Source organism: Oryctolagus cuniculus, chromosome 3 (assembly GCF_964237555.1).
Source record: "Oryctolagus cuniculus chromosome 3, mOryCun1.1, whole genome shotgun sequence".
Lineage (NCBI taxonomy): Eukaryota > Metazoa > Chordata > Mammalia > Lagomorpha > Leporidae > Oryctolagus > Oryctolagus cuniculus.
Genome location: NC_091434.1, coordinates 136858529 through 136871211, shown reverse-complemented (window position 1 = coordinate 136871211; position 12683 = coordinate 136858529). Strand labels below are relative to the sequence as shown.

The window sequence follows — 12683 nt, the reverse complement described above, 5'->3', positions numbered from 1 at the left end:
ACTTAACATAGATACTGGGGACAGAGGAAGGAAGAGGAAAGGAACACAAGCTACAAGCAATGATAAACACACATCACCAAAGGAATTCCCCAAAGAAACAACTGCCAAGTGTTACTCAGCTTTCCACTGCAACTACAGGAAACATTCACACTGCAAAAGTGCAAAAGAGAAGAAAACCAAACTAGAACAAATAAAAAATTATAATGAACAAGCATGGAAATAACAGCATGGAAAAGAGGCAAGAGGAAATTATACAAAATTAATTACAAAGATATAAAAGGAATGATGGATAAGTTTTCAGATATGGAAAACAAAGATCTACTACATGCAAAAAGGTCCTGGAAAGAACAAATGAAACAGAAAAATATTCAATATACAATGGAAGAAAAACTCTTCTGTAAAAGGAAACATACTCTAACTCAGAAAAAAAAAAATATATATATATATATACAGAGCTCTAAATCTCCAAGATACAGCCTAAAGAAGCTAATAAAATACAAAGATAAAGGAAGAACCAAATAAGAGTAAGTCAGGGGCGGTGCTGTGGCACAGTAGGCCAATCCTCCTCCTGCAGTGCCGGCATCCTATATAGGCATCGATTCCTGTCCCCACTGTTCCTCTTCTGATCGAGCTCTTTGCTAATGCCTTGGAAAAGCAGTGGAAGATAACCCAAATACTTGGGCCTCAGCACCTGTGTGGGAGACCCAGAAGAAGCTCCTGGCTCCTTGCTACAGTTTGGCCCAGCTCCGACTGTTGTGGCCATTTGGGGAGTGAATCAGAAGATGGAGGTCTCTCCCTCTAAGTCTGCCTCTCAAATAAATAAAATCTTTAAAAAAAAAAAAAGATGAAGAAGAGCAATTTAGTTATGCAGGGAATAAAAATCTGATTAGCTTTAGAATTCTCTAATTTAACACTAAAATCCAGCACTCAGGAGAACAGCATCTGATATTGAAGGGCACCCTCCGCATCCCTGGCCTCATCTTTCTTATGGAGGGACTTCAGATAATATAATGATCTAGGCCTTCTTTCCCAAACTTGTATTCAACAATTCCTCTATGACTTATTTCATTAGTAAGTATGGATTTGAAAAACTGAACACAATTGACTTAGTCCCTTTTTCTCTTGATGAAGTTTTGTATTTATAGAAAGTGGCTTTTAACTTGCATTCTAGGGTATCAACACTGTGGCATTATAGGTAAAGCTGTTGCCTGTGGTACCAGCCTCCCATATTGGCACCAGTTCAAGTCCTGGCTGCTCCACTTCTGATCTAGCTCCCTGCTAATGTGCTCGAGAAAGCAGCAGAAATGGTCCAAGTGCTTGGCCCCTGCACCCATGTGGCTGATCTAGAAGTTGCTGGCTCCTGGCTTTGGATCGGCCCAGTTCTGGACACTGATGTCATCTAGGGAGTTAACCAGCAGATGGAAGACTGATCAATCCTATCTCACTCTCTATAACTCTGCCTTTCAAATAAATAAGTAAATCTAGAGAAGAAAAAAAAAAAACTTGCAATCTACTAGTGCTAAGTACAGCAAAGCAGGCTGAATTGGGGAATATATTTAATTTTAAGGTGATATATTAGGAAATCCACTTTGTACTACAAAACCAACATTTAAAACATTTTTTTATTTATTTGAAAGGCAGAGTTACAGACATACACACAGAAAGAGAGAGAGAGAGAGACAGAGACTGAGAGAGAAATCTTCTATCCACTGGTTCACTTCCCAAATGGTCAGAATGACGGGCTGAGCCAACTTGAAGCCAGCAGCTTCATCCAGGCATCCCATGTGGGTACAGGCTCCCAAGCACTTGGGCAGTCCTTTGCTACTTTCCCACAGGCAGCTGGATCAGAAGCAGAGCAACTGGGACTTGAACCCGTGGCCCATATGGGATGCCAGCGTTGCAGGCAGCAGCTTAACTCCTAGGCCACAATACTGGACCCCTAAAACTAACATTTTAACTACCAAATTGTGTCTCCTACATCTGTGTCTCAAATGTTTTCCAATTCAGTAGGGAAGAAGAACATTACTTAATATACCACCAATAGCTACAAAATTAAAATAGAAAAAAAAAAAACAGAAGAATTTACACCTGGCCAAATTGCATACACATAAGCCAAAAGACACAACTATACAAAAACCCAGAGAACACAGTACCCAAGAATCATTTCTGAAAAACCAACTGTTTTATGAAAATCAAGTAATTTTAGAAGGAAAATGTTAAAATCACCAATCATTCAAAAATAATATAATTAACAAAAAGGTAATAAGGGTGGATAAGATAGAAAAAGTTTTTTGTTATTTTTTAAATTTACTTAGTTATTTGAAAGCCATAGTTACAGATAGAGAAGAGGAAAGACACAGAAAGAGAGAGATCCTCCATCTGCTGGTTCACTCACCAAATGGCTACAATGGCCAGGGCTGTGCCAGGCTGAATCCAGGAGCCAGAAACTCCGTTCAGAGCTCTCATGTGGGTGTAGGGGCTCAACACTCGGGCCACTCTCTGATGCTTTCTCAAGCATACTAAAAGGGAGCTGGATCTGAAGTGGAGTAGCTGGGACTGGAATCAGCACTCATATGGGATGCCAGTCGCAGACAGCCACTTTTACCTGCTGTGCCACAACAGCAGCACCAAGAACGTAAGTCTTGTGATGTCCTACCCTTAGTGGCAGAATGAGTCTAAAATTGTAATGCAAAAAAAAAACAAACAAACAAACAAAAAAAACACCACCTTCTTTTTTTAATGTTTTATGTTTTATTCATTATTTTTGAATTTAGAAGTACTTAGAGGATCTAATATTTCTTATAAACAAGCATTTATCTGAAATTCATTAAACCTTTCAATTACACATTAAGTTCTAATCATTGTTGCACAATAGAATCATTTTTACTTTTAAAAAAGAATAAATCTATATAGCTCAAGTTGGTGCATGTAGAAGGTAAAAGGAAAAAAGAGGTAATTAATATGAAAGCAAAGGTAATGTTTCATATGCAGGAGGAAGGGGTTATGATTGGCAGGTATTTGGAATAGCTGGGCAGTGGTATTCACTCTATAATAATGCATTAAGCTACATGCTTTACTCAACATTTCCATATCGGTTTTATTTATTTCTAGAAATACTGTTACAAAAACATGTATCTTAAAATTCCATTTAAGTCTCTGTATGCATTCAACCATTTACCCTTTTAAAATGAATGTAATGCTTAGAGAAATGTATGGACTAACGTTCATCATATGGTAACAAAGTCTCTGGGGGATGACATCTGGATATTCCACTGTATCTACTTGCTCCATCACCTTTCTTCACTGCTTCATCTTAGGTTTTACTGTTAAATATTTAAGGCACACACGAATAAGCATTCAGAATAACATCACAAATATCAGCCACCAAGCTAAGCCTCCACCTGAGGCACCAGCATCCCACATGGATGCCAGTTCCTGTCCCAGCTGCTCCTCTTCCAATCCAGATCTCTGCTTATGGCCTGGGAAAGCAGTGGAAGATGACTCAAGTGCATGGCGTGGGCACCTGCACCTACTTGGGAGACCCAGAAGAAGCTCCTGGATTTGGATCAGCCCAGCTCAGGCCATCGTAGCTATTTGGGGAGTGAACCAGCAGATCGAAGACCTTTCTCTTCGTCTCTCCCTCTCTAACTACCTCTCAAATAAATAAATACATCTTAAAAAATATACAACATGAAATAAAATGAAGTTTCCTGGTCCCCTCCCCGTTGTTCTTGTCCCAAGCTAAGGATCTCTTGAATTTGGTGATCACTCCAATGCATATATTTATATTTTTATTACATACACACATATACAAAACTACAGAGTCTGTCATGTTGTTAGGCTTTATATTATATTGTAAGTGCTGTTCTCCAATTTACTTTTCCATGTATTATTTTTGAGAATTATTATATTGGTAAAGGTGTTAAACACTGTATAGTAATGTGCTTTCCTATCAAACAAAAGGTTTTGGGTTTTTCACTATTATAAACCACAGTGCAGGGGCCAACTCTGTGGCATAGCGGGTAAAGCCGCAGCATGCAGTGCTGGCATCCCATCTGGGTGACGGTTAGAGTCCCAGCTGCTCCATTTGCGATCCAGCTCTCTGCTATGGCCTAGGAAAGCAGTAGAGGATGGCCCAATTCTTTGGGCCCCTGCACCCCTGTGGGAGACCTGGAAGAAGCTCCTGACTCCTGGCTTCAGATTGGCACAGATCCAGCAGTGGTGGCCAATTGGGGAGTGAAAGAGCAGATGGAGGACCTCTCTGTTTCTCTCTCTCTCTCTGCCTCTCCTTCTCTATGTAACTCTTTCAAATAAATAAATAAGTCTTTTTTTTTTAAATAAAGTACAATAAAAATTTTTATACAAATACACCAGTTTCTCTAGAGCAAATTCTTACAAGACAGACTATAAGATCATAAGGAATGTATATTTTTCATCTCAGAAAACAAATTGATCAAACTGAGTAAAGTGACTGATCATTTTATTCTCCTATGATCAGCATTAAGAGTTTCTGTTTTCCTCCAACATTTTGGGGACTGAGAAATAGTATCTTGTTTAATTTGCACTTCCCCAGTAATAAGTTCAATCTCTAAACAGAGATTGAACATCCTTTCATGTTATTTGACTTGTTCCTCTTTAAACTGCCTTTTCAAATTCTTTATCCATTTTTTCATCTGAATTATTTTTCTTATTGAATTACAAGCTTTTTTATATACCCAAGGTAACATTTTTTCCCTTAAAATTGCATTACATTATAGATTTTTAAAAATTTTCACATAGTGAAACATACAGGAAAATCTGCAAGTATTACAAAAACAATAATCATTCCTGAATTCTCTACAAGTAAACTACAGATTTGGAAGTCGTGTCATCCTTGAATACGTTAATGCATATTTCAAACAATCAAGGACATTCGCCTACGTTAACATCAATGTGACCAAGAAGATCAGAATTTATCATTGGCACCATCTCGGTAAAATTTTCAAAAATAAAAGCAATAGTGATTAGTCTTTGAAGAACATTATAAAGAAGTGTTGCTTAAGGTTTCTACATTAAATCATCATATCCACACCTCAACAAATGATAAGGCAGCTTTAAAATCCTTTATTCTTTCAACAAAAGCCCCATACATTAGGACTGACACCATGTGAATAATTGCTTTCAATTTTCCCCCTACTCTTGACAACATAAGAGGGAATGAGATTAAACTGCTCCTAGAAATTTAAACATCAGATCAAATTTTCTGAGAAGAACTGCTGGGAAAAGCTGAGAGAAAAATCTCCCTTGGCAATTTCTTTTCAAAGATCTCCTCCTGGAATAGTCTTAATACCAAGCTATCCAGAGTCCAGGGCTAAACTTTCAAAATCTCCTTGTGACCTAAGATTTTCTTTACTTCTTTATATCCACTGCAAGTTATTGATGAGCTACATATGTTTGGTGTTATTTAAGATCACATTTCTATAGTAAATATATAAATAACAATAAATGGCTGCAACTTTTTAGTATTAGCCATGTATCAAGAAATAATATTAACTCTATGTGGCTTATTTCGTTTATTCTTTAGTACAGACTTTAAAAGATCAAAGCACCTTCAACATAAACATGGGAAGGGGAAAACCAGAGTCAGTAAGCACAGATATCACGTGAAGAAACTGTTCTGTAGTCAGAAGAAATAAAGCAGGGGTAGTAGAACTAAAGAAAGAAATGGAGTCAAGATAGGTTTATCTGCCTGTTTCTCAGCAGAAGGAGACAGGGCAGCACAACTGCGTATCAGGGGAAAGATGCCAAAAAAGGAGATGGCAGAGCAAGGGCATCTGCTGCAGCAACAGCCTGGAAGGATGCACCCCGTGTGAAAGCACCGTATCCAGGCTGCACCGGCGAGTCCATCCACACTAACAGGACAGAAGACGGAACACAGGGAAATAGGAAGGAGGTGCCGCGAGCAAGGCCAGCATCTACAATGTGTGGTCTTTTCTCTCTTCTGGGGAGAAGTGGGTTATATACGTGAATGTCATCTTAAGGTGTCCCTTGTTAGGAAAGGATTGCAGACTGCTAATGCAAAGCAACTCCTCTCCTCCTTGGGCCTACTTGAGTAGTTTTCTTTGAGCATTTCTATGCTTGTAATGTCCCTAAAAGGCCATTCTTATTTCTGAGCATCAGAACTGTCTTAAGGAAAAGTCCAGATTGCAAAGGTAGAGACAGCATTCCTTCAAAAAATAATTTCTGTTGGGGCCAGTGCTGTGGCACAGCGGGTTAATGCCCTGGCCTGAAGCGCCGGCATTCCATAGTGGCTGCTCCACTTCTGATCCAGCTCTCTGCTATGGCCTGGGAAGGCAGTGGAAGATGGCCCAAGTCCTTGGGCCCCTGCACCCCGATGTGGGAGACCCAGAAGAAGTTCCTGGCTCCTGGCTTTGGATCAGTGTAGCTCTGGCCGTTGCAGCGAACTGGGGAGTGAACAGCGGATGGAAGACCCCTCTCTCTCTCCTCTCCTCTCCATGTGTAAGTCTTTCAAATAAATAAATAAATAAATCTTTAAAAAAATAGTTTCTGTCTCAACAAGAAGTACATGTGAGGGTAAGAACTTTAGGAAGAAAAATACGTTCTGTTCTTTTCTTTTTTGCATCTGTTTCCTCTCAACTAAATGATTCCACAGTTTATAGATCTTTATCTAGAAGTTCTGAATGTACCAATTGGCCAGCTCAACTCACTGATTGAGTTGACAAAAAAAGTTATAAATAAATTCTGAAGCATAATTTCTTCTCTCATTTTCTGTCTACTCAAAAATGAGTCATTAGATTGCTTTGAGACATGAGTGTTTCACATACTATTCAAAGGACTTCTCAGTTATAAATAAATAAAGAAGCTAAATATAAACCACATCCATACCTCTCACAGCTGACTGTGATGGCTGAGTCAAAACTTTGATGTCTAATGCACTGTTGATGTTTTCTTCCAAAGTAGCACAGTATCCATCCACGACACTGGTAACAGTATGCTTCAAAGTTCCAAGATTATAGAAAACCTGAAGAGCTGTTCCAACCTGAGTTGGATTCTTTAAAAAAACAAACAAAAAAAGGTGAGGTGGGGGTGGAAACAGATATAAACTTGAAAACAAACAAAACCAATATAAACCCACAACTTTAAGTGGTACCTTTAAGTGGTACTAGAGCAGTACTTATCACATTTTTAAATTACCAAAGAACAAAATGGGCTAAACATTGCTTTGGCTCAACTCACTAAAGACAAAGTTAAATACTGTGTATATTATTACCCTCTTTCCTTTTTTCTCTTCCTTTAAAGGACAGTAACAAGTGTAGACATCCACTGCATACTTGAACTTATTTAAACCTTATAAAAGGTTCCTACAAAGACAACCATGCAATCCTACATTTGTTTAGAGAATAAGTGGGTTTGGCAGAGTTGACTGAGAGCTGGGCCGTGTAAATGGAGCTTTACTATTCAATGTATTTCCTTCATCCATGGATTCATTATCACTATAAATATTTATACAGTGCCTACTCGGTATCTCTCATAGTTCTGGGTGCTGGAAACACGATAGTGAAACAAGGTAAATTAAGTTTCTGGCCTCATGGAACTTTATATTTACAGAGACATGTGTAAAACATAGATGAAACAGCATCAGTTGGTGTCAAGTACTAAAAACAAGTGAAGCAGGGAACAGGAATGGAGAATTATGGATACTTTGACACAGCCATAAGTCAGAGAATGCATCTCTGAGATCTGTAAACACAGTCCTGAAAATACTGAGAGTGGACAGTACAGAGCACATGAGGAAACACGCTTCCAGGCAGTGGCATCAGCGAAAGTGCTGAGAGACACCCAGGTCTGGGGATGCTAGAGAAACTGTGGAAAGGCCAGTGCAATACCTGCAGTATGGTGAGGCACAGAGAGGTAGGGGATGAGGCAGATAGCCGAAAACACCGGCAGCAAGGAGATTAAGTTCAGAGTGATATAAAAGAGGCTGTTGGATTCCATCACAAAGTAAATGATTAAATTATAGAGATGGAAGCTACCAGCATTTATTTCTAGGCCTAAAAAGCTAGAATTACTCTTTCATTTATGATTCAGTGCCTGTAATTAGAGAGACATGATTAAAAAGTTAAGGATCTTGGGGTGGGCATTGTGGTGCAGGTGAAGATGCCTCCTATGAGACAAAGGCATCCCATAACAAAGGGAGCCTCAGCCACTCCACTTCCAATTCAGCTTCCTGCTTATGTGTCTGGGAAGGCAGCGGATGGTGGCCTAAGTACTTGGGTTCCAGCCACCCATGCACAAGAATCAGATGGAGTAACTGGCTACTTGCTTCAGCCTGGCCTACCCGTGGCTGGTGCTGGTTCCCTCTTCCTTTCTACCTCCCCCTCTCCCTTTGACATTCTTTCAAATAAATTTTAAAAATCTAAAACAAAAGCTGGAAATGTCCAGCTTCTCCACATACCACAAAGTTTCAGTGCTATCTAGTTGAACGTACATTTCAAGTGATTTATGTGTATTTTAATTGAAAAATATCTGAGGTCATATTCCACTTGAAGGACCTGGCTAACATAAACCAGTTTCCAAAATTCACTCCAAATTATTAACTTCCAAAAACATTTCATAATAGCTCATTATTAAATAAGCATATATTATAGCAACATTTATAGTTTGCAATACTTATGATGCTGGGAGTAATTTAAAGTTTGCCAATTAACATGACCACTTTTCAAGTCATGCCAATTATTCATATGCACAGTTTAATATAAATACATCATTAGTCAGATGCAGAATCACAAAATAATGATTATTCAAAATAAAAATTTTTAAGTCACATGCATACAGAAGAGCCTTCAAATTACATAAGCATAACTTTCTTATGAATTATAACAAAGTGAACACATCTAGATAACTAACACCTAGACCATCAAACCAAATATTATCAACACCTCTGAATCCTGTTTGGGTCCTCAAGCTGCTCAACTGCAAACATCACTATCCTAACTCCTAACACCACACATTTGTTCTCCCTGGTTTTGAACTTTATATAAATATAGTTATACAATATGTATTATTTGGTGTCTGACTCCTCTCACTTAAAATCTTATCTGTGGAATTCATCCATGTTGTTGCACATAGCAATTGTTGATTCCTTTTTATTCCTGTGTAGTATTCCACGGAAGAAATGTACCTTAGTTTATCTATACATCCTACTGTTAATACATCGCTGAAGTATTTCTATTTTTAGGTATTTTAATTAATACTACCACAAACATTCCAGTACACAGCATGTAGTGACTACGTATGCACATGTAATCCTGCTGGTAAGACTAGAATTGCAGAATTATAAGGTATTTGTATACTGAATGTTTGTAGACATGGCCAACTTGTAACAAACAAAAAGCCATTGTAACAATTTACACTCCCAGGGCTGGTGCTGTGGCTCACTTGGCTAATTCTCCACATGTGGCGCCAGCATCCCATATGGGTGCCGGGTCCTAGTCCTGGTTGCTCTTCTTCCAGTCCAGCTCTCTGCTGTGGCCCGGGAAGGCAGTGGAGGGTGGCCCAAGTGCTTGGGAGACCACGTGGGAGACCAGGAAGAAGCACTTGGCTCCTGGCTTCAGATCAGCGTAGCTCCGGCCATAGTGGCCATTTGGGGGGTGAACCAACAGAAGGAAGACCTTTCTCTCTGTCTCTCCCTCTCACTGTCTGTAACTCTACCTGTCAAATAAATTAAAAAAAATCTTTAAAAAAAATTTATACTCCCACCAGTAATTTATGAGAACTGTGGGTGTTTCACATACTTGCTCCAAATGAAAATGCCTAGTCCTTTTAATGCTGGGTATTCTTTTGAATGAACACTGTGGTTTGAACTTGCATTTCCCTGAAGACCTCTTTTTGCATGCTGCATATCTTCTTTTGTGAAGCAGATACTTCCATTTGCCCATTTTTTAACTGGCTGCTTTCTGTCACTTATATAATTATACAAGTTGTTTATATATTCTGGATACAGTCATTTTGATGATTGATTTATTACAAATAAGTTGTTCCACTCCAAATGCAGCCTTTTAAGGAAGTGAAATTGCTAATCTGAAGGTAATCTATTTTATCAATCTTACTCTTTATGGTTAGCAATCTTGGTATTCTGTTTAAAATGTTTCTAGTCCATATTCATTAAGATGCTTTTCAATATAACTTCCACACTTGGATACACACTCTGCTCAGAATTTCTGTATAATGTGAGATAGGAGGCAAAATCTGTGGTTTTTTTTTTTCTGTAAAATATGAATACACAATTGACCCAGCAAAATTTATTTGAAAAAACAAACAAATGAAAACCTTCTTCTACCCCCACTCCCACTCTCAAAAGTCATCCATGCAATAAAGTATACTTCTGTGTGTTTATTTCTGGACCCTAAATTCTCTACCATTGGTCTATCATTACATTAATTGATAATCACATTAATTTACATAATACATTAATTATTATTTTATAATATAAATTATATATCTTATAATATATAATATATATTATAGTATATAATTATATGATATAAATTATAAATGATTAATAATTAGTTATTTAATACAATAATTACATTAAATTACATTACAATAATTACATTAAACTATAATGACTATGTAAGTCATTATAGTTTTAAAATATGCATAGATAGCCAGTGTTCCAGCTTGGTTCTTGTTCAGTTTTGTACAGGTCATTAAATGTTTTTGATAATTCCATATAAATATCAAAATTATCTTGACAATTTTCATTTAAGGGAAAAAAGGTGCAAAGATTTTGTTTGAGATTGCACCAAACTTAGAAATAAAATTAGAAAAAAAAAAAAAGTAGGAGAGGGAGAGAGAGAAGGATACATCATCCACTGCCCCAAACACAGAAACAGGCCAGGCCAATGCCAACAGCCAGGAGCTCTATCCAGGTCACTGATGTGGGAGGCACAGACAGAGCTACTTGAGCCTACCAGGGTGTGCATTACCAAGAAGGCAGAAAAGGGCTGGACTCAAATTCAGGCATCCTGATATGCGATGTGGGCATCTTCACCACTACATCAAATGTTCACCTTGGGATCTTATTAAATTTATCTTAAAGATGATTTAGTTTTCTGTGAAGAACTTACATATTCTTATCTTTCATTTAAATTATTTGTACGCATTGACTCTTTCTGACATTGTAAATGCAACTTTGAAAGCATTTTGGGGACCAGAGCTGTGGTGCAGTGGGTTAAAGTTCTGGCTTGAACCACTAGTATCCCATATGGGTATCGATTCTAGTCCTGGCTGCTTCTCTTCCAATCCAGCTCTCTGCTATAGCCTGGGAAAGCAGTAGAAGATGGCCCAAGTCCTTGGGCCCCTGTGCCCACGTGGGAGACCCAGAAGAAGCCCCTGGTTCCTGACTTCTGATTGGCTCAGCTCCAGCCGTTGAGGCCATTTGGAGGGTGAACCAGCAGATGGAAGACCTCTCTGTAATTCTTTCAAATAAATAAAAATAAACCCCTCACCAAAAAAAAAAAAAAAAAAAAAAAAAAAAAACCAACATTCTATTGTCTGCTGCTGACTTATTAAAAACAAAATTTTTACATACCAAACTTTCAAATTTAAGTTATTAATTCTAATAGTTTTTCTATGGTTTATTCTGACTTTTCCACATATAAACCATGTTATTGCTGAATAAATCTTTTTCCAGTTCTATATTTTATTGCTTTTTCTTATTACTTTTTTTTTTTTTTGACAGGCAGAGTTAATGAGAGAGAGATAGAGAGAAGAGAGAAAGGTCTTCCTTCCATTGGTTCACCTCCCAAATGGCCACTATGCCCGGCGCTGTGCCGATCCAAAGCCAGGAGTCAGGTGCTTCCTCCTGGTCTCCCATATGGGTGCAGGGCCCAAGCACTTGGGCCACCCTCCACTGCCTTCCCAGGCCACAGCAGTGAGTTGGACAGGAAGAGGAGCAACCGGGACAGAATCTGACACCCCAACAGGGCAAGAACCCGGGGTGCTGGCGCCACAGGCGGAGGATTAGCCTAGTGAGCCGCGGTGCTGGCCTCTTATTACTCTTGAGAAGATCTTCAATATGATGCTGACTTCAAGTGGTAAATATATGTGTCATTCCTGACTGCACGTAGAAAGTCTTAAATATTTCCTGCTAATTTTTGTGGAGATACTCTATCAAATTAAGTAAGTCCTACTCTTGGTCTTCTAACAGTATTTTTAATCAAACTGATACTGAATTTTATTAAGTTTTTTGGGGGTACCTAATGAGATGGTCATTTTTACCCCTTTATTGAAGAAATTACATTGCACTTCTGGACTAAAACCATCTTCATCATGAAGTTATCATTTTTACACCTCCCAGGCTTACATTTGTTAACATTTTCTTTAGTATTTTTGCACTGAATTTGAAGAGACACAACTAGCAATTTTCCTTCTTTATAAGATGTCCTTGTTTTGATTTCAAGGTTATGCTGGCAGTATATAATACGCAGTAAGTAAATTTCCACCATCTCAATGCTTGGATAGAATTTATATAACACTGGTCTATATATTCCTTAGACGTTTGGAAGAAGTCACCCCAGTGAAGCTACCTCGTCCTAGAATTTGCTCTGGGGAAAGTTCTTAATGAAAACAATTCAGCTTTGTTAATAGATATAAAACCGTTCAATCTTATATATATTTCT

At 38.2% G+C, this 12683-nt stretch overlaps 1 protein-coding gene across 2 annotated transcripts in view; it reads right to left on the bottom strand.

The window, feature by feature from the left end:
- The window catches only part of COG5 (component of oligomeric golgi complex 5), a 359204-nt gene that overhangs the window by 155453 nt on the left and 191068 nt on the right, over nt 1–12683 (bottom strand). For both annotated transcript variants that reach the window (XM_008258350.4, XM_070071149.1), the window contains exon 8: nt 6886–7051. In XM_008258350.4, coding sequence (XP_008256572.1) covers nt 6886–7051 — 166 coding nt within the window. The remainder of the gene's footprint in view (nt 1–6885; nt 7052–12683) is intronic.